The 21,934-nt window shown below is 44.6% G+C and overlaps 1 protein-coding gene across 2 annotated transcripts in view; it reads right to left on the bottom strand.

The window, feature by feature from the left end:
• Positions 1-20,002, bottom strand: part of NWD2 (NACHT and WD repeat domain containing 2) — a 169,744-nt gene extending 149,742 nt beyond the window's left edge. Inside the window, exons 1-2 of one of the 2 annotated variants that reach the window (XM_087434173.1) lie at positions 18,842-20,002; positions 15,537-15,587 (exon numbers count right to left, since the gene is read on the bottom strand). In XM_087434173.1, coding sequence (XP_087290299.1) covers positions 15,537-15,587; positions 18,842-18,992 — 202 coding nt within the window. In that variant the 5' untranslated portion in view covers positions 18,993-20,002. The remainder of the gene's footprint in view (positions 1-15,536; positions 15,588-18,841) is intronic. The other variant, XM_014784129.2, reaches the window with a different exon arrangement.
• Positions 20,003-21,934: the final 1,932 nt, after the last annotated feature.

The raw sequence follows: 21,934 nt of genomic DNA, 5'->3' as shown, positions 1-21,934 counted from the left end.
CTCTATAGGTTCCCTGACCTCATTTCCTACCAAGGCTGATGCTCAGCGAAGACACACTAAGTACAGCTTACTAGTGTCTGTTGCTTGTTGATGGCACTGGTTCCGGTTGGTTGGTGCCCACCATGCAGAGGTGTTAAATTTTGTGAAAATAGCTCTGTCTCCATCTATTCTCCACAACACTGACCTTGTGTCTCCTTGGACATCTAAGGCATGCTCTACTGCAGGGTCTGCTTACTGCTTCTTCTTTACACTTCCTTCTTGGCAGAAATGACTGGCTCCCTTTCTCCCTCCATTCATGTCTCTGTTCAAATATCTCATCAGACAGACCTTCTCTGATGACTCACTACTGCAAGAGAGGAACTCTGCCCATTACTCTTTCTCCTTACCTTGCTTCATTTTTCTTCACAGAATGTATCATCACTCCCACAAACTTCATAAATACTTTATTTGCTCTTTTACATTATGGTCCCTCCATCAGAAGATGAAAGCCATGAGGGTAAAGACAATGTGTATATTAAATAAACATAGTTAACATTGTTGAATTCTATATCCTCGGGGCTTAGAACAGTGTCTTGCATGTAGAAAGCCCTCAATAAATATTTGTTAAATGACTGGTGTGAATTTCTAATTAAAAACGAGGTCTGACTATAAAGTAAGAAGGCAGGCCTATTCTTGAGGCTTTAAACTTACTTCTGGTAATAATTCTACAAAAGCACTTTTTACAATGTTTACAATAACTACGGCCTCTTAAGATGTCAACCTTGACAGACAGTTGCAAATAAACATTCTGGCTTAATATAAACAAACAGAATATAAATGTTTCCTAACTGTATCATCATGTCACATATCTTTCCCTCTCCTACTGAGTGGGCAACACAGATACTGCTGGCAGACAAGTTTTGTTTTTTTTTTTAACGATTGCCAGCTAGTTGAGCCAGGCTTGATGTTACTTCCTTGCTAGCTGAGTTATCAGCACCGCCTAGGTCAGGAAATAATGGAGCTAATAACAATACTGGTAATAATCCTAGTTAACATTTAATGAGAGATTATGTGCCAGGCATGTTATAAGCATTTCACAAGCTTTATCTCATTGAAGCTTCATAAGAATCCCCTGATACAGATTTTCAATTTTAGAGATAAGCAAATCTAGGATTAGAAAAATTAAGTAACTTGCCTAAGGGCACCGAGTCAGAAAATGGCACAGAGCGAGGTCTCAAACTCAAGTGTTTCCAACTCCAGATTCTGAACCTTTAATCTCTAGTACTTATTACTAGCCTCTGTATGTACCATATGTTGTATCTGACACATGACAGATTCCACTACACAATTCAAGGATACCCAACCCCTTCTATCCAGGGGTTCATATGCAACCACCTTACCCTAAAGCCCACTGATTTTCATCAACCTAAAAGTCTCATTTATAGGTATAAAGAAGAGGTCTTTTATGATTATTTCATCCTACTCATACTCTCCAGTGTTAATACTGAACTTTTGGAAGGGTTTCTAAATCCTGGTGATGTTTCCCACTAACTTTGTTGTACTCTGTTACACTTTCCACATCCAAATAACCAACAGCACACATTTATATAGCATGCTGCAGTTCCAAAAGTGCTTTTCCATCCACCACCATGACAAACTTCTGAGGCAGGTGATATTATTACCATTTTTCAGACGATGTTGACAAAATTAGGATAAAGAGCTAGGCTCCACAACTCCTCTCCTTAAAAAGAAATAAAACAAAATGGATCTGCTGGGGAGCTTCAAAGAAATGGAATAATGTAATACCAGAGATGGAAGAGGCCCCAGAAGTCTTGTTTTTCATCCACCTTATTCTATAGATGAGGAAGAGAGTCCCAGAGAAAATGCCCAAGGTCCCAGAGCCACTGTCCAAGCCAGAGGGAGAAGCAAAGATATTTCAGGCCATTTTATGCCCTCTTACCATCTCATGGTGTCTCCAGGACAGACGTTATACTACATGCACACATGATGCTATCAGACAACAAGGGGAAAGTTCTCTAGTGAAAAGGCTCAAATCTCTCCAACTTCTAAATGGCTGTTACACAAGCCTGATTGTGCATGATTTAAATGGAACACAAAATGAAACTCATCATAAAATAATGTTACAGAAAGCGGCAAGGTTCTTAACTGGTCCCCAAAGTCATAATGCAGCTAGACCATAACATTCATTTCTCACTGTTTTTGTGAGAAATGCACGGAAATTTAAAACCACGCTGCTGTTGTCCAGTTTCATGGCAGAAACCTCCTCTCCCCTCCTCTCTCAGTCCCTGCTTTTCTGGTAGGAAGGCATCCTTCTCCTTCCACTTTCCCCTCCATGGGGTGGCTACAGCAGAAAATGGGATTGTGGCTTACTGGGAGCTCTGGCCTCGGTGCGGGGGGGACTCTAGGGTTGGGGCTCTACAACCATCCCTGTGGGGATCTAGCTGGCCTCTGGGTGAGGCCCTATCAGTCTGGGGGTAGAGAAGCTTGGGAGCCACACAGGCATGAGGAGTTGGGTATACTGCCAGAGGGTTAGCTCTACTGGTGATGGGACTGGGAGAGGACAGGAACATGGTGGGCGGGGATCTGTGAACTAGAGTTGGTCCCAGCCATAGCAGGACCTGCAGGAATGCCTGGGACGGCCGGGTCAGGAGGAAGACTGCCCCCACCCCATTTCCTCCTCTCCACTTTCATTTCTCTTAAGGCACCTTTAAATTCAACAAGAATTTATTGAGCATCTACTCTGTGTGAGTACTAAATGTTAGTTTCTTTATTAGACTGTAACATAATTACTTAATATTGGCTTAAGAGTCCCTTTAAGACTCCTGTATTTGGTTAAGAAAAGAATAATGCTTTGTTTCTATGTAGGGCTCACTGTATACTACATTAGAATTTAATCCTTAGAACTCCGAGAGATATACCATCTAGGTGTTTGTGTTTTTATTTCGACAGAGAGGAAGACTGAGACTCAAGGTTCTAGAACTTGCCCCAGGTCACACAGCTGGTCAACACTGGGCAGTGCTGAATCTCGAATCCTGGAGTTGTGATTCTTGGATGCCCTGGTATAAAATGAAACTCTTGCCCTAAAAACCTGCACTGCCACCCCCCTGGCACATGCAGGTGCTGGCAGAGAGGAAATTTACATACCCATTTGGAGCTCAGCAGAATGTTAAAAGGGAAACCCTGCTCTCCTGCTTACACACCCACTGGAGCTGCTCCCAGAGCACGGGTTGGCTTTTATCTACTCATGATATGAGCAACAGTGAAACTTTCTTTCTCTTTGACACAGTTGAGATAGACGATAACTTTCCAAAAGGAAAAAGGTAAGGAAAAACAAAAAGAAAACATTATACAGTAAGTACTGAATCCAAAGAATGAATTTCAAATATATATTTTTTAAATCTCAGTAAAAGAACCGAGCATTTGGCTAAGCTCTAAATGTCCTCTTCTTCATATAATCACACTAGGCACATGCAGGATGGCAGGCTCATAGCCTCCCTCCGTCCAGCTGATGTCCAGCATTCCTGCTCTCCTGCCCCCAGAGGGGCCAGACTGCCTAAATATCTAGCCCTTTTCAAGGAGCACTAAATGCCAAACTTAAACAAAAACTGATTCTGTTTCAAAACTCCAAGATTCCAGGGCCTTCTCTCTCATTCCATTCTACTCTCAGATTTGCAGAGCAGAATGAATGAATGAATGAATGAATGAATGAATGAATAACCTTTTCCAGATTCAAGTTACCATCCACCTATCTCTGTCCTGTGTGCTGATTCATTCAAGACCCATCTCTTCCCTTCTCCTCACATCTCCTCTCTACCCTCCTCCACCCCAAACACCAACATCTACAGGCACGCCTATACCATTTTCTGAACATAATGTGGGCTTACAATAACTGTTATAGGTGGCACACGGTGAGAATTATCAACTTATGTAGGAGTTGGGTCATTCCATCATAGTAGCCATTTGGAATGAAACAGTTTCCCATCATACACGAGATTTGTATTGAAATCCTTCCTAGATAAAGGGGGCTGCTGGCTTTTATCAAGAGTAGTCCTTTCCACAAAAATGTGAGCATCCCATGCTCTTTGGAACATTTGTGGCAAGCAAACTGTGCACCAAGGTTGAAAAGAATAACAGGAGTTAGAAAAATGACACATGAACCTTTATGCAGATTTAAAACAACATTAGGGCCGGCCCTGTGGCTTGGTGGTTAAGTGCGCGCACTGCAATGCTGGTGGCCCGGGTTCGGAACCCGGGTGTGCATAGAGGCACCACTTCTCCGTCCATCCTGAGGCCGAGTCCCACATACAGCAACTGGAAGGATGTGCAGCTATGACATACAGCTATCTGCTGGGGCTTTGGGGGGAAAAAATTAAATAAATAAAATCTTTAAAAAAAAAAAAAAAAAAACATTAAAGGGATTCTTTGTGTGGGGAAAAAACTCAGGATTTTTAGCACAAGATTTTAGCACATCATACATTAAAAGGTCGAAGTGCTATCTTTTTATTCTCTCTCTGAAGGTCATTTTATTGAAATCTGTTATTATCTATGGTTTTAAGAGGTTTTTTTTTTTGGTTAACTTTTAAAAACAAGTTCTAACTAGTTTCTACTCTAGTATTTAGAGATGTAACTTATTAACTTAATACCTTATAATGTGGGCTGAATTCATATTTATGTGTTAAATCAACGTTTAAAAATATTTTGTTTTTATGTAGTCTCTTCTAGCTAAAAGCATGCATGATTATAGAGGTAGCATAATTTGGGAATAATGGCCCATTTCATGCCATGATTTAAAAGAAATAAGTTATTCAAGTAATTCTCATTCCCTTGTAACCCTTATACCTCCTCTTTTCTTTATCTCCTAGGACTTTTAGAAAACTCTGATCTATAGCTTTTGAGGCCTTGCTATCTTTCAGGCATTGTTTTCGGTGCTTACGTACAGTATTTCTCTCTCACAATAACCAGTGAGATAGTTATTATTATGCCCAACTTTCAGAAGGGACAATGAAGCTTGAGAAGATTAAATACTTTATCCAAGATTACAGCAAATCTTGTGATTCAAATTCAGACCTAACCCCCAAATTCTTTATTCTTAGCCAGGACACACTATAATGCATTTGTTTTATTTTACTAATTTTATTTCTCTATTGCTGCATGACAAATCAATATCATTTGCTTAAAACAACAAGAAGCATGCATTTTTCCCTTGAATCTGCAATTTGGGCAGGGTTTGGTGGGGAAGGCTAGTCTGTGCTCCATCCAGCCTCAGTCAGCTGGCACAGCTCAAGGTGGGTGGAGGTGTGGAGACCCACTTCCAAGACAGCCCATTCTTCTCGCTGGCAAGGCGGTGCTGGCTGTTCACTTCTCTCACAGGGGTCTCTCCATGAGGTGGCTGGGTTTTAAAAAACAAGAGTTTCAAAAGGCAGAAAGTGAAGTGGCCAATTTCATGGGCCCAGAAACTGGTGCCGTGCCATTTCCTCCACATTCTATTGGCCAAAAACAGGTGGAGAGCCCAGATTCAAGGAGAGAGGTCATAGATTCCACCTCTCAATGGGAGGTGTGCCAAAAAATCTGGGGGTCATGTTACAAAACTGCCACATCTTATAAGATTTCCAGTTCAGCAGTGATTTCATTAAATTGTGAAATTCCTATTTTATGTATGTTCTCATCTCGGGTAACTTTGCAGATAAATACCTCCAAATGGTAGCTTCTCAGAGGTGGGAAGGTCTGGATCTTTTCTTACTTTTCCTACATATTCTCCTTACTGTCACTGTAGTCACTTCTCTATATAGATTATTTATTTAGGCTTCTGAATAGAGACTGTGGGCTTAAAAGGGAACTTATTTTCATGTCTTCTTTTCAGCATTCTCAACCGATTTTCTTTAACATTTGATATCTTTGGTTAACTTTATCACTTTTTATCACAGTGACCTCGGTAGTTTCTGAATTCTATTTTAATTAGAGAATTTTCTAGAATATTGTCAACTGAGCGTGATCTTCTGCTGAAGCTACACTCTTTGCTTAGCAACTAATTAGCATGCAGGTTCTACCATACGCAAGTAGATTTTCAGTCTATTTAGCAGTTTCAACACATTTTTCCTCTTTTAGAAAGCAATGATTCTACCAGTTCTGTCATTTGGGCAAGAAAATTTCTCACCAGTTATTTCCTCGGCAAATTTTTCTTATTTCACTCTGGCTTGTCCTGTCTGCTTTGGCTGAATGAAACAAAAGCCTTCTCCTCCTTTGTTGCTTACATTTCCCCCATTCATTCCTCTACCCTACACAGTGTTTGCATTTGCAAATACACTGCACAAACAAGGACATACACCATTCCTCACCCACAGCAGACATGACTAATCAACCACTGCTCTCTTTCCCACTGAGCCTGGACATGGCCCCACAGCATTTGTGGCTGCAAAACATCTTAGCCGCTACTGATCAAGCAATGAGACTTACTTGACTTCCAGAATAAATACTATTCAGTCTCTCTCTGGAACATCTCACCTTCAACGAGGACAATCAAGTCTTTCTAATATCTCAAATAATGTTCTGAATTCCTTATTTATTTATTTATTTTTTGGTGAGGAAGATTAGCCCTGAGCTAACACCTGTTGCCAATCCTCCTCTTTTTGCTGAGGAAGATCGGCCCTGGGCTAACATCTGTGCCCATCTTTCTCTACTTTATATGTGGGACGCCTGCCACAGCATAGCTTGATAAGCAGTATGTAGGTCCGCACCCGGGATGTGAACCTGCGAACCCCAGCCGCCCAAGTGGAGCACATGAACTTAACCACTATGCCACCGGGCCAGCCCCATGAATTCCTTATTTTTATTGACTAACGCTTCCTGCTGTCCAGCCCCCGCATCTATTCTCTGAGATACCTGGAGCCACACTTGGTGCCACCTGTAGTGCAGGCTACTCCCAGTCCCTGGGTCCAAGAGTGACCTCAGCCAGGAAACATTTCATATTCATTCTGTCCCAACTCTCTGGGACTCAGGGTCAAATCACTCAAGCAGCAGTTCTGGCCCTGGCCTTGGTTCTAGTCCTGAAAGCAGCTTTGAACCTTGTCCCAGGACCTCGGTCCCACCTTAAGACTAGTGGCTGGGATCCTGCCTTGGTTTTGCCAGATGCTTCCTGCTACCCTCTGCCCTCCTCTCTAGTCCCCATCTCAGGACGGGGATCTTGTGCTCAAACCCACATTTCACCTTCATGCTTTGCACCTGCACAAACTCCTCCTATTATTATCTGAGTAAACTCCTGAGTTATCCTTCGGACACTCAAGGAAATTAAACAAATTTGAGCGTATGCTTTGCTCACTTGCTGGGTAGCCTTTTATATCAGACTCTCTGGCACCAAATGCTTCCTCTTCAAAAACTGAGCCCTTCTCTCGGATCTGGACTTATTCTTATCACCTACCGCTGGACCAGTTCCCCATCAGCCTCTCCACTCCAGTCGAGAGGTCTATTTCTCAGATTTGATACATCTTGATCTTTTTCCTTTTAACTAAATTTGACCAGTTCATGCCTGACTGGGATACCAGATACGACAGTTTGATTCCAATTATTCTAACTGGCCCTTGCACATAAAGTCCCTCTCACAACCACAGTGTTTGTATTTTGGTAGTTGTATTTGTTCTGCCTCTCAGATGGACAAGTCTAAAGAATAAAGACAGCAGTATGTATCTCTCACTTCCTTTGTATCTCTCCACACCAACCAGTTCAGAGTTTGGTTCTATACAATGCGTATCTAATAAACATTGCGGCTGATGCTTAGAATAAAATTTGAAGGAAATATATTCAGTGGCAAGAATCTCTCTGAATGACACTGTATATAATGGATCAGATTAAGCAGTATGAAGGACACCCTTTCAATTTTGTGGTTTCATTTCTGAGTTAGAGTCTGTCATCACTGTCGGAATAAGAGACCTGACATCTGGGCTCTGCTCTTCGTTTTGAGTATACCCATGTCAAAGGCTTTGAAATATTTTGGATTGAAAATGAGATTTCAAGGAAGTATTTCATTAGAAGTGGGTATTGTTCCCTTTGAATTGCATCCAAAGCCGCAGGTTTTTATCCTTTTATTAACTTTCTATTACATAACACCTTTTTCTAATTATACGTTAGCCAACATACTTGAGTTTGCAGAATGAATCCTGTTTGATTTCAACAAAAAATATGATGGAAGCTAAAGCTCTGAAGAAGTGACACAAAGGTTATCTTTAAGTGACTATCACCACATTTTCTTCTAGAGTGTACAATCAATCTATAAGTACCTGTGTATACTTCTGAGCCACCTACTACAAGTTTTACATTTATTTAAATCATATGACCATTAAGAGAAAAACTTATGCGAGTTTTTTGAGTTGAAAAGAACTTTAAGCTTATCTTATTAAACCCAGTTACTTTGTAGATAAGTTCCCATTACTCTGTAGGAACTGCATTATTTGCAATTTTAAAAGGTGTTTGCGAGTTTGTACTTTATTTTTTTCAGTTGCCTATTGCTGCATACCAATCTACCCCCCAAACTTAAGTGTTTTCAAACAACTTATTGTTTCTAGAGAGATGAAGTGACTTTTCCAAGGCTGTGCTATGCACTTACCCTATAAAAGTATTCCCAAACTGATAGTTGATACAGTTTCTGCTGTTATACATAAGGTGTGTCACTCCTTACAGCTCACTGTCTTCTCTTTTTTCTATTAAGATATTTGGCTGTGATATAATTTGGGCTATGTCAAAGTACATATCTAATGTAAATGATCCTGAGTAATTAAAAGATTCCACTGTTTACAAATGTTGAAACTGAAATAAGTAAATATCCACGTTAGGGGAGAAGCTCTTCTTCCCCTAACTGGAGGTTTCTTCTGGAGTGTAAGACTCCTGGACTCTCTCTACCTCACTTGCCTTTCCCAGAACTCTGTGTGTGTGTGTGTGTGTGTGTGTATGTGTGTGTGTAAGGGGTGACTTATTTGATTGGAAAATCAGGGAAGAATAAACCAGGCAAGCTCGGCCCACCTGCTTACTCCTTCCCCTGGGAACTGACTTGTCCATAGGGAGTGTGGGTTATGTTCTTTCTTCCAGGCTTGATGTTTTATAGGGCAGACCCTCTGGAGGCCCCCCACTGCCAGTCTGTGGATGGAAGAATGTCTAATTCTGGTGTTAGGTATTAGGAAGCACAAAAGCAATCTCCATTATCATCTTTATCAGTAAAAATGGTGATATTTTGGTCTCCTATCCGCAGACTCTTCCGTCGTCTTAGTTCAGAATTTAGATGAGTGCTATTTACAAAGTCACTGTCAACCCTCAATTCACCATTATCATCATCACAACAACAACTATTATTATTAACACTTGTTAAGCATGGTGCCAAGCTACTAGTTTACTCACTTTTCATGCATTATCTCATTTAATCTAATTATAACAAAGGTAAAGTAACTACACAATATAACTGGGAGTTTTATTGCTTACGAAGTCAGCCACCATTAATTCTTCCCCTCCCTGCATGCACGTGCCTCTCCTCACATCAAGAGGTGGGGTCTATTTCTCCTCCCTTTGAATCTAGGCTAGCCTTATGACTTGCATAGACAGAATGCAGCGAAAGTGACATTCTGGGACTCCCAGCCCAGGTCTTAAGAGGCCTAGCAGCTGCCGTTTCCTTTCTCTGGGGAAAGCAATCTCCTATAACGAATCCTGGGCTAGACTCCTGAACGATAATAGTAAAGCTAGAGAGAGTGAGCCCCGATGGAGGAGCCAGAGGTATGAGTGAAGCCTTCTTGACAGCCCAGCCCCACCCAGGCTGAGCTGAATGCAGTCAAGTGAGTGGCTGCAGCCAACGCCTTATGGAACAGAAGAACCACCCTTCTTCTGCAGGCCAAGCACTGCCCAAATTCCCAGGCACAGAATTGTGAGAAATGACAAATCGTTATTTTAAGTCACTATGTTTTGGGGTGGGTTGATATACAGCAATAGACAACTGAAACAGAAATAAAATACAAACTTGCAGACACTCTTTAAAATGGCACATGGTGTCATTGCTGTGGTGTAACAAAAATTTTAAAAGCTCTGTAGATGATTTATTAAACCATAAAGTCATGATCTATTCGTATATGGTGTACCTATATGGTCCAAGCCATGCTTTCTTTTAAATGTCAATCTAAATGAGCCACCTTCAAAGGACAAATGATAATATTACTTCAAGACATCAGCTCCACTCTACTCAAAGAGATAAAAGCTCTTCACTGAAAAGGATAATCTCTTTCTACTCCTTGCAGAGATCTCATCATTGCTTTGCCTCATATTAGATTATTGGGTAAGATAGTTTCTATACCCTGGCTCTATTTGTTCCTTTGGGGAGCCCCCCCAACCTCTCACTCTGAGCCCCCAAGCTAGCTTACTCCTCCTTAGTGTCTCTTTAATGCTCTGCTCATATTTCAGCACAGTGCTCATCACATATATCATATTATGTATGTAAACTCCACGAGGGCAGAGACCTGCCTGTTTTGTTACTCTAAGCACCAGAATAGCACTCCTTATGGAACAGGTGCTTCATAAATATTTACTGGCTGAACAAGTGAACGAGTGAATGTGTCAGCCTCCCCCTGGGCTAGATACCTTTTCCTGGTGTTGAGTATCCACTACCACTTCCTTTCTTTCTCTCCCTTGTGGTGTAGGGGCTGGAAGCCGGGAAGTTCCTAGTCCTACTTGTTGCCAGGGTCCAAATGCAACTCCAGTTCTGCCAGAGGGACGTACCTGCATGACATCTGGAGGGCAAAGGGAACCAGGGAAGCTCTTGGGCCACCAGATGTGGTGGCTGACACACGATTTCGCAGATGTGTGTTCGCAGAAGCTGGCCGGCTACCCAGTACCCGGGCTGTGATACTAGCAGCGGCTTCTATAGTTTCCTGCCCTCCAGGTGACAGCTTTGGCAATGTCACTGAAATGCCTAGTGGTGTCCCTTTCACTCCTCTCATGCTTACAACAATTTCTGGGAGCACCTAGTTCTCTGAAGTATCTGGAGTGGTTTTGTGAGGAAGATCAGCCCTGAGCTAACATCTGCCAATCCTCCTCTTTTTTTTGCTGAGGAAGACTGGCCCTGGGCTAACATCTATGCCCATTTTCCTCTACTTTATATGGGACGCCGCCACAGCATGGCTTGCCAAGCGGTGCATCAGTGCACTCCCGGGATCCAAACCGGCGAACCCCGCGCTGCTGCAGCGGAGCGCACACACTTAACCGCTTGCGCCACGGGGCCGGCCCCTGGAGTGGTTTTTATTTGACTACTGAGTTCTAACTGATATGCCTCTATAGACTGCACTCCTTGAGGTTGGAAATGTCTCATTTATCTTTGCATACTCATACCTACACATGTCTGGATCACAATGGCAACTCATCATAATAAAGATGAGAATAATAGCAAATATTTACTTAATGTTTACTATGTGCCCAGCACAGTTCTAAGTGCTTGACATCTATTAGCTTATTTAATCTCCTCAATAACCCTGTGAGGCAGGTGCTATTATTGTTCTCTTTTACAGATTAGGAAACCGAGAACAAAGAAGATAAGCAACTTGCTCCAGAAATCATAGCTTTAAATGGTAGACTGAGGATTTGAACCTAGACAGACTGGCTCTCAAGTCTGTACTTGTATCTAACACTCTCTCCTGCCTGAATAATGTTTGCTGAAGGACTTGAGGATACAAACACTAAAATTTTAGAACTCATTTATTATAAATGTCCTATGTGCATTTATCATAAAATAGTTCAGGATATTATTTTAAGACCCTTAGCTTTTAAAGATGTTTCTAGGGTATCAAAACAGCTGTGTGTGTATGTATATACACACACACACATATATTTTTTTTCTCTGCTTAATTGTATTTTTTCTGATTACTCATAAAAACAATGAAAAAATAAGGAGGCTTGGAAATAACTAGCATTGCAGGGAAGATAAGAAGAACCAAAGTGAAGAATATTCATAGGTTTTACACGAATTTCTTGCTATACGTCTTTCTGCCTCTTGCCTGGGAGCACACAGCCACTGGTTGCAATAACTGTAGGGCAAATATTTCTCTCAACTGTGGCTTTTGCCAAAATGGAGAACAAGCTTTCCAAGACCCCAAAGACATGGAGAAAAGAGTCAAGGAAAATGCAAAGTCAAAAATCTAAGTGGGAATAGACTGAGCATCTGATCATTAATACTGTGAACCAAAGTGCACAACCCTCCCGGATGACCAGTGCATAAATCTGGAGAGTGGAAAATGTATAATAATAGGTGTTAGAGTATCTTTTTCTCCACTCCAAGATGTCTCTTGACACACAGAGGGAGATCCAACAGCACAGGAGCCCTGAACATGCCATCACTTGCTCCTCAGGGGAGGAGAAGTGTCTTCATCTGATGGATGCATTTGGAAGGAAAATCGGAGCACCAAGAGCCCGACTCCTTTCTCTCTTGTAAGTAAACCTGTCATTCTTCTCTGCTCCTCCATGTCTTAAATTTTAAAGGGTCAACTCTGTCCACTGGTGGAGTGGAGGGCAGGTCTGAGCCCTGTGCATTGCTGATAGTGACTGGGAGGATAAGTTTGTGCAGTTCTGAGGTTCAGTATTGCGAAACCCACTTTCCCAGAGTTAAAAGCCACATACCCCAAAAAAGGTCCATGGCCCTTACCTGCAATTCCCAAATCCCCAAAGTGTTGAAAACAAAATTTTCCCCCAATTCATCTGGCAGCAAAACCTGAAGTGATCTGAGTCGTTAGTGGCAAAACCTGACCTAAACGGACATGAAGCTACTTACAGTCCTTATTACTACGCTTTGAGCTTCGTGTCTGATAAGAGTAGCCAGTAGCCACATAATATGCCTATTTAATCACTTACAACAAGATAACATTGAAAATTCAGATTCTTAGTCATACCAGCGACATTTCAAAAGCTCAATAGCCATATGTACCTGGTGATACCACATACGACAACATAGATCAAGACCCTCCAACACTGCAGACAGTTCTACTGTACAACACTGACAAAGTCATGTTTCCTTATAGACATATTCATATTTGATTATGTGATATTATCCCACACCCCACATAATAAACAGCATATTTACCATTTCCCCCCTAAATCTTACCAAACTTGGAAGTCCAAAATCACATCTGGCCCGGAGGATCATAGATAAGGGAGTGTGGGCCTGTATCGGCTTTCGTCAGTAATAAAGGCGATATCGTGGTCTTCCTTCTGCTTTATACTTTACCTGCTATGGACTGAATGTGTCCCCTCAAATTCATATGTTGAAGCCCTAACCCCAAATGTGATGGTACTTTGGGGTGGAGGCCCTTGGGAGGTAATTAAGTGTAGATGAGGTCATGAGGCTGGGCCCCCATGAGTGGATTAGTGTCCTCATAAGAGGAAGAGACACAGAGTTCTCTCTCTCTCTACCATGGGAGGACATGGCCTTCTTCCCTGTGACCATGGAGACAGAGGTTGGGGTGATGCAGCTACAAGCCACAGGGCCCCAAGGATTGCCAGGAGCCATCTGAAGCTAGGGAGAGGCTAGGATTCTTCCCCATAGCCTTCAGTGAGAGCATGGCTCTGCTAACACCTTGATTTAGGACTTCTAGCCTCTAGAATCATGAGACTACAAATTTCTCTTGTTTAAAGCCCATTTTGTGGTAATTTGTTATGGCAATATTAGAAACTAAGACAGAGTTTGGTGCTGAGAAGTGGGGTGCTGCTAAAAATGTGGAAACAGTTTTAGAACTGGGTAATGTATAGAGGCTGGAAGAGTTTTGAGATGCATGCTAGAAAAAGCCAAGATTGCCCTGAAGTGACTATTAAAGGCAATTCCTGTGAGGGCTCAGAAACAAAAGAGGAGAGGGGCCAGCCCGGTGGCGCAGCAGTTGCAGTTAAGTGCGCGCTCTCCGCTGTGGCTGCTCAGGGTTCAGATCCTGGGCGCACACCGACGCACCATTTGTCAGGCCATGCTGTGGCAGCATCCCATATAAAATAGAGGAAGATAGGCATGGATGTTAGCCCAGGGCTAACATCTTCCTCAGCAAAAAAACAGAAGAGGAGGATTGGCATCAGATGATAGCTCAGGGCTGATCTTCCTCACAAAAAAAAAAAAAAAAAAAAAGAGAGGAGAGCTGTAGAGAAAGCTTCCTTCTTCTTAGAGAATATATAAATAATCATGAATAAAATATGGATGGTAAAGGCCATTCTGGTGAGTCTCAGGCAGAAATGAGGAACATGTTATTGGACAATGGAGAAAAGGTGATTGTTATCATAAAGTCACAAAGAACTTGGCTGAACTGTGTTCTAGTGTTTTAGGGAAGGTAGAACTTGCAAGCAAAGAAACTGAGTATTACCTGAGGAGATTTCTAAGAAAATGCTGCAGGAGAGACCTGGTTCTTCCTGACTGCTTGTAGGAAAACGTAAAAGGAGAGAGATGAATTGAGGAAGGAACTGTTAAGTAAAAAGGAGCCAGAACTTGAAGATTTGGAAAAATTCTCAGCCTATCTATTTTGCAAAAAGTAAGAAAGCTTGTTCTGAAGAGAACACTAAGAGTCTGGTTGAACAACCATTTCATAAGGAAACTAGCATGGGTGTGAAACCATGGAGCACCTTGGCAGAAACACAGCCACTTTGAAACGAAGGAAGCCTGTCAGAATTATTAGATTCTACAGGACTGGACCACAGAGCTACTCGGCTGTGAACATGTGCTATTCAAGACAAAGGAAGAATGACCCCAAAGGAGATTCAGAGATCCTCAGTGCTGCCTCCTTTCAAAGGCTGAGGGGGGCATCGCCTGGGTTTCAACAGGGCAGATGGCCTCTGCCCAAAGCCTTGGGGACAGGGCCTCCTGGAGCCTTGGTGGGCAACTCCCTCTCTGCAGAGCTACAGAGGCAGGACTGCTGCCCCAGTGGGTCCAGACGGCAGAGCATCAAACCAACGGGATTATTCTGGAGACTTAAGATCTAAAGGAATTTGCCTTGCTAGGTTTGGGACTTGTTGGGGACCTTTCATCCCTTTCTTCCTTCCAATTTCTCCCTTTTGGAACAAGCAAGTCTATCCTATGCCTGTCCCACCACTGTATTTTAGAAGCACGTCTCTTATCTGCTTTCACAGGTTCACAGCTGGAGAAGAATTTTGCCTCAGGATAAAATCCATTTGGAGTCTCACCTCCATCTGATTTAGATATTTAGACGAGACTGAGCTTTAGACTTTAGAGTTGATGCTGGAACAACTCAAGACTTTAGGGGCCGCTGGGATGGCATGAATGTATTTTGCATGTGAGAAGGACATGAAATTTGTGGGGCCAGAGGCAGAATGTTATGGACTAAATGCTTGTATACCCCCTAAATTCATCTGTTGAAGCCCTAACCTCCAATGTGATGGTATTTAGTGTGGGGCCTTTGGGAGGTAATAAGGTTTAGATGAGGTCAAGAGGGTGGGGCTCCATAATGGGATTAGTGTCCTTATAAGAAAGGGAAGAGAGACCAGAGCCTTCTCTCAGAAGATGGCCATCTGAAAACCAAGAAGAGAGCACTTACCAGGAACCAAATCTGCCTGCACCTTCATCTTAGACTTTCCAGCCTCCAGACCTGCGAAAAATAAATGTCTGTTGTTTAAGCCACTCAGTCTGTGGTATTTGTTAGAGCAGCCGAAGATGACTAAGACATTACCTTACTCTAAATAGGTTAAGAATTGAGGCAGGAAGGAGAAATATTACTTATTAGGCCCCCTTGAATTTCAATAAAAGGCAGAGAATTGTGGAGGCTCCTCTCCTCCGCATATTCATGGGCAATTCAGTCCAATCACGGTGGAGGATTTTACATGTGTTTTAGAATCATCGTTCTAAGGAGGTATAAGTGCCATTCTGGCAGAGAGACAGTGGCTAAATGACTAGAAGACTTCCAAGGATTAATAAAGACGCCACAGATGGAATTGCTATGTTGGGTGGGAGGTGGGACTAGATGAAGTCCGAGGCCTAACAATGTTAGAGAATCTGTGACAACACTGTTGCCTCCCCCTCACTGGTTCTTCCCCAGTGTCTTTCATGTGGTGGTGACTGGTCAGAAGCAGACACGCTTTGGGACAGGAACATGTCCATTAGAGTTCAGAACATTCTGAAATTTCTTTGAATGCCCCTAAGGCTACCTCTCAGTGGGGGTGAAGTGGGTTGGGGCAGCCATGTTCCCTTCCTGCTACTCAGCTTCGTCTGGCTCAGGCTTCAAGAGTAAGGACAGCACTCATCCACTATATTCTGCTTATTTTCTTGTCCATACAGGGGTAACATATTTCACAGAAATCTGGCATGAACCTAGCCTGAGCCAAAAATACTAAGATGTTTTGAGGGCCCTGCAGGCTCCACCTTCCGTCATTCTGCTATATAAGTTCAGGCAAGTAGCTTAACCTCATACAGCCTCAATCTTCTCATCTGTAAAACAGAACCCTCTCTGGTCCACCATCCTCACTGGGTTTGAGGATGCAAATCAAAATTAAAATATTGAATGAGCTACTACATGGGAAAGTAATTTTTCCATTTTAAAGACATGTATTATCTTTATTACCAATGGGGTAATTCCATATAGCCTTGCAAAGCAATACCTATTAAAACAATAATCTACGGGAGACCCTTGCTAGATTCTTAAAAGTATTGCTATGAGTTCAACACAAAGCAGCTTTTATTTAGAGCATAAATTGGATTTCCGCTTGTAAAGGAAAGCATGACACAATGTTCTTTATCTTAATTTGACAGTAGAGAGGCTCTTGAGTATTGGCCAAGAATCTAATATTGGATCGTACCAAAACACAACCATTTGCTTCCTGAATTGCATCCATAAAGATCTCTTGGTAAAATGCTGCCTCTGACAGAGTATTTACCAAGACTGCAACGCTGAATTCATGTTCAGGTCCTAAAAAAATACCCATCTCCATCTTTTCTATTCAACATACTCTCAGCTTTCCAATCTGGATAAAATTTGAGATCCTGCCCCTGTTGCAACTTCTCAGGTAAGCTTCACATTTCTGGTCTTTTAAGATCAATGTGCAAGCTGCTCAGCTCAAACAGTGGCCAGAAGGCATGATTGGCAACTCCCTCCTTCACTGGTTCTTTTTTCCTAAGATTAATACATGCTAAAGCTTTTATTTCAAGAAACTAGAGAATGTGAAAAATCACCTGTACAGGCTTTAAAAAATGACCTTAATCTTGAATTTCAATATTAAGCTGACAATTTAAATTCATTTTCATTGATTTTTATCCTAGAAATTACAAGTTTAAAGAAAAAATTAATTGATGATACGAACAGAATTTTCACTGTATTTTAGAAGCAAACTATTTAAAGAAAAACATAATCATTTAGCTGGTTTTACATCAGATTAAACACTTCTCATGAGATTTTAAGCGCGGGAGAAATGAAATTTTCAAGACTAAACATTTTCTAACACAATTCTCTCAAACACTTTAAAAATGTTTATCCAGATTTAATTAAAAATCCTGGAAGACATATGTGAGATAAAAGGATTTTTAGAGTGTACTGTAACTTCCTAAAAGCCTCCTTAATTATTAAATTCTGTGACAGTGACTTGTAAACTGAGAGGACAGTCCTGCCCTCCCTCAACAGTACAAAGTCCTTGTAATACTAATTACTGTGGGTCACCAGAGTCCTTCCCCAATCCCTTTGCCATAATGTGAGCTTCACCTGAAATTTCTGCTAGTGCTTTTTTTAAAACATTTTTTTAGAAAGTTATTTTGGTTGGTCCTCTCTGAATGCTTTTTACAAGAACCAGAGCCTTGGGTTTTCAAATGACTGCGTGTCAACTTTCTTTTTTCCTTTTACTTTTTTTGTCAGACCCCAGGATTGTCAGAGCGCAGAAAAAGTTAGTCTCAGATCTCGTACGTCTATTTCAGTATCCTATAAGCTCGTCTTACAGCCGAACATTTATTTTTCTAGAAAAGAGCAATTCCTGCAGTTTCATCCAGCACAAGCCAAATGCATCCTACTTTTTCTTCACTTACTGGGAATGAAAGTTAACATTCAGGACTGAGAATTGAAAGCCAGTGATGAGCAAAAAATTAACCATCGGGCGCTCAGTCGCTGTGATTTGTGAATTCAATAAATCAACAAGTTTTTCAGTTAGCGCCTACCAGGTGCCCAGCCTTAAGCAGGAAAACGACTGAGAAGGCCAGGCTCTAGACCCGGGACCCAACTCTGGAGATGAGCTCATCCTGAGGTCTCCACTGGGAAACCAGCGCCCGGCTGAGCGCCAGCCTATCCCGGGACCCCACAGCGCGTTTCCCCTCGACTACCGCGGGCCTTCGGTTCACAAGTGTCTTCTCGGCCGTCCAAGGCAAAGGGGTACCCACCATCGCACCCGCGAGTCTCAGGCAACTCCATGCCCACTTTGCCTCTGCCAGAACAAGTAGCAAAAGAGGGAGCCCCCATTCAGGAACATGCCGCAGAACCCAGAGCGAGAGGAACTACTCTTTGCATCTGCGATAACCTTGGAAAAGAAACCGCTAAAAGAAACGGAAACTGGGTGGTGGTGGTGGCGGCAGGTTGGAGCTTCCAGAAGCGTCTGCTAATGCCTTGGACATGTCTTGGCTCGACCCGGCGGAATAACCCAGGGGGCGAGAATGAGTGTCCGAGGGGAAGTCAGCCCGTAGAGGGGGATGAGAGATGGGAGAATAAAAGTGATTCAAATTAAATTCCCACGCGCTCAGGGCAGCCGGCTTTAGCTGGAGGAAGGGAGCGCGGGGAACGCACGGCGCACCCGGCTGTGCTGCGGACACTGTCTCCGGCTCCCGCCGCACAGACGGGCAGGACAGACGGACAAAGCCGAGCGAGGGACTTACCTTCAGGGTTGGCGCTGATGAAGACCCGCACGCTGCGGCCGGCGGGCACGAGGTGAGAAGGCAGGGCGGTGAGGTTCCCGGAGAACGCCGCCCGCCGGAGCGCAGAGTCCCGGGGACAGGGCAGCTTGGTGCCCGCACCGGCCGGCCACATCGCTCTCTGGGAGGAATAGGCGCCGCCGTCTTCTGCTCCTCGGGTTCCTGCCCGCGGCTCCGCGGAACAGCTAGGTCGATCCCCGCAGGCGGCGCGGCTCAGAGCCGCTCCGAGCCCGAGGCGCCGCGGGCGAGCTCCGTGGCGCACACCACCGGCCGGCAGGGAGCGGCCATACGGACCCTCGGGCCCCTGTCACCGCCGCCCGTCCCTCTGGGCGTCTACCTTTACTCGCTGCCGGAGCTCAGCGCAGCAGCGGGCGGGAGCAGGAGGTCAGCGTGGCGACGGCTACGCGCGCGGCGCCCCTTTGCGCCGGGAAGCGCCCGCGCCGGTCGCAGAGCCCGCGGCCATCTCCCCGCCCGCGCCTGCCGCGGGAGGAGGGGGCCGCCAAGGCGGCGGGGACTGAGCGGGCGAAGAGAGCAGACCAAACTTTATCTACGAAAGGCGTCCCCAGTTTACCGGAACCTGCCTCCAGCGGGGCGCAAGAATTACCCGCGGCTTAAAGGGTGGCGGGGGCTGGGGCCTCGGGCTGCCCAGGGGCCTCCCGGGCTTCTCTGAGGATGAGCTCGAGGGCTCGTGGCTGCCTCGGTGGAGGACAAGAAAGAAATTAGCCCGAGATTCCTGCTACTCCTCCAACTCTCCCAAAGGTCAAACAAGCCCTGAGCATTTTCGGGAATGCACGCGCGTCAGCGTCGGCGCGTCTTTGCTTAAGTGCCGGGAATCCGGCCTCAAAGTTAGACGCACGCACAGAGCCCGGACCTCGAGGATCTGAAGCATCAAAGCTCGGGACTGTTTCGGGCGTCCTGGAAGGAGTGTCACCGTCGCCCTGTCTCTCGTGGCGCAGGTGGGCGCGTCCTGCCGCTCCGCTCCCTCCTCAAGCGCAGCAGAGCGGGGGTTTTTATAGCGAAGCTGCGCCGCTCACGTGCTCCTCGCCGCGTGGTCGTGGAACCTTTCCAGGAGCGGATCTCCGCTGGGAGCCCTCCCGAGGTCTCTAAGGCACCAGGGGGTCCTTCCTGCTCCCACCCCGGGTCATTCAGCCAGCCCGGCGGTTCCGGGGCCGCCGGCTGTGAGGATGTCGGGAGCCCGCCCAGCGGGCGAGCGCGGACTCCGGGGAGCGCCGCCCCGCGCAACGTCCCGCAAAGTGCAGGCGGCCCCGGATTGGGGCCGGGTGTGAGAAATAGGAATTGGCGTTGGGCCGCTTTTCCAAGTCAGTGCAAAGCCTGAGTCGGCCCCACCTTGCGCTGATCCACAGTGGCCGGACCGGACGCAGGACTGTGCTAACTGCGGCAGGGGCGCGAGGTGGATGGCGCTAGGGGTCTGGTTCATGGCGGGGGTGACGTGAGATGCAGAGGGACCCAGCCGTAAAATTGCTATCTCCGGGCCACACTCCACTTCATCTACAAATACTGCAAATCCCAGGACAGGAAGGAAGACCTCTTAGAATAAAAGTGTAATTGTACTGTGGGGTGGGGGAAGGGAGGAGGGAGTGTTTGGAGCCTTACTTGGAGTTTAGTCTCCAAACCCATCACTTTGAGCTTTAGGGCAGGAACTGCTGTCTTTGAGACAGGAAGAACAACTTTTCCAAATCTTTGAGATTGGGGAGGGAGTGGGCACAGGGTGAAGGCAGCTCAGCGGCAACCTTTATCCTCTCGCCTGGGGCTTCTACTCTAGGCAGCTCCTCCTCTCCTCCTGGCCTGCACTTCTTCGGGGCCCTGCTGGTGGCAGTGAAGTCCTACGCACTGCTGTTCATTCTGTTGCCCCAACCCATCCCGAACACACACTTGCTGGGGTAACCTTTTTGGAAGAATTGGGTCTCTGGGTTTTTAAGCCTGCCTCTCCAGTATTGAAAACCAGGGGGCAGACAGCAGCTCTTACTTTGTAATAATAACTTGATGCAACCAATAAAGAAGCCCTGAACGTACCCGGGTGCTTCTTCAACTGATTCCATATAGCAAATTATCTCCTTCTCTTCTCCAGCCTCATTACTCCCAGGTGGAAACGTTCTCCAGCAGGAAGGAGGTCCCTGAAGGATCTGATGTCCCAGGAGGTAGGGACTAAACGTTCTGGAACAGGTTATGAATATATAGTATTATCCCTTATGAAAATACAGTATTTATTACTGGAGAAAGTACTCGGGAACACTTAATGCTTGAACTCAATGCTGTTTATAAGAGACTGATGATTTGCCAGATTGTCAAGGACCTGCCTTCTTTTCTTTCCCTCTCCCCCCCTCTACTTATTTGCTGGCTTCTCTCAAAAATCGGATTAACATTTGTGTCTTCTGACCTTTGCTTCTGATCCCAAAGTGTTGCACTTTCTTAGGATGACTTTGGGATTTTTGGCAGCCTCTATAACCTAATTAGCTGTTCTAGACAGGCCGAAGTTTAGCATCTGCCAGAGTCACTGCAGACCAAGGGTGCAGAGGAGAGAGAATTTCACATTCTCTGTGGGTCCATGTTTTAAAGGGCACTGCACAGCCAGCTTGGCATCAGGTAGAGCAGGCTGCTGCCTTTGGGTTATCAGGGCGGTTTCTGCCCAAGGATATGAGATCACTCACCCCCACCTCCCACCCCATACACACATATACGTTCTTCTCCTGCCTTCTTCCATCCTATCTCTCGCTAACTTCTGATATCCTAAAACCAGAGATTCATTCATTAGCATGCAGATGGCAAAAGGGAAGAGTCTCCTATGGTGCTAAGACTTTGTTATGAATTAACTAGATTTATCTCCCACCCTGAGGAACTGTTGGCTATACTAGTGGAGAGGGAGGGAGAGAGGAAGAAACTGAAAAGGGAAGAGAAGGAGCAGGGATGAATGGGGAGGCAGGCCCTGACTTATAGTTTGGAGACTACTTTGTTTTTATATCTGTTTAAAACACTTTACAAACATTTTCTCCTCTTCAGTGAATACTGAACATGTTATTATTACTTCCATTTTACACA

Source organism: Ceratotherium simum, chromosome 8, assembly GCF_057802395.1.
Source record: "Ceratotherium simum simum isolate JZ-2026a chromosome 8, ASM5780239v1, whole genome shotgun sequence".
In the NCBI taxonomy this organism is placed as follows: Eukaryota; Metazoa; Chordata; class Mammalia; order Perissodactyla; family Rhinocerotidae; genus Ceratotherium; species Ceratotherium simum.
The sequence above is the reverse complement of the archived record's forward strand: the minus strand, read 5'-3'. Positions and strand labels throughout refer to the sequence as shown.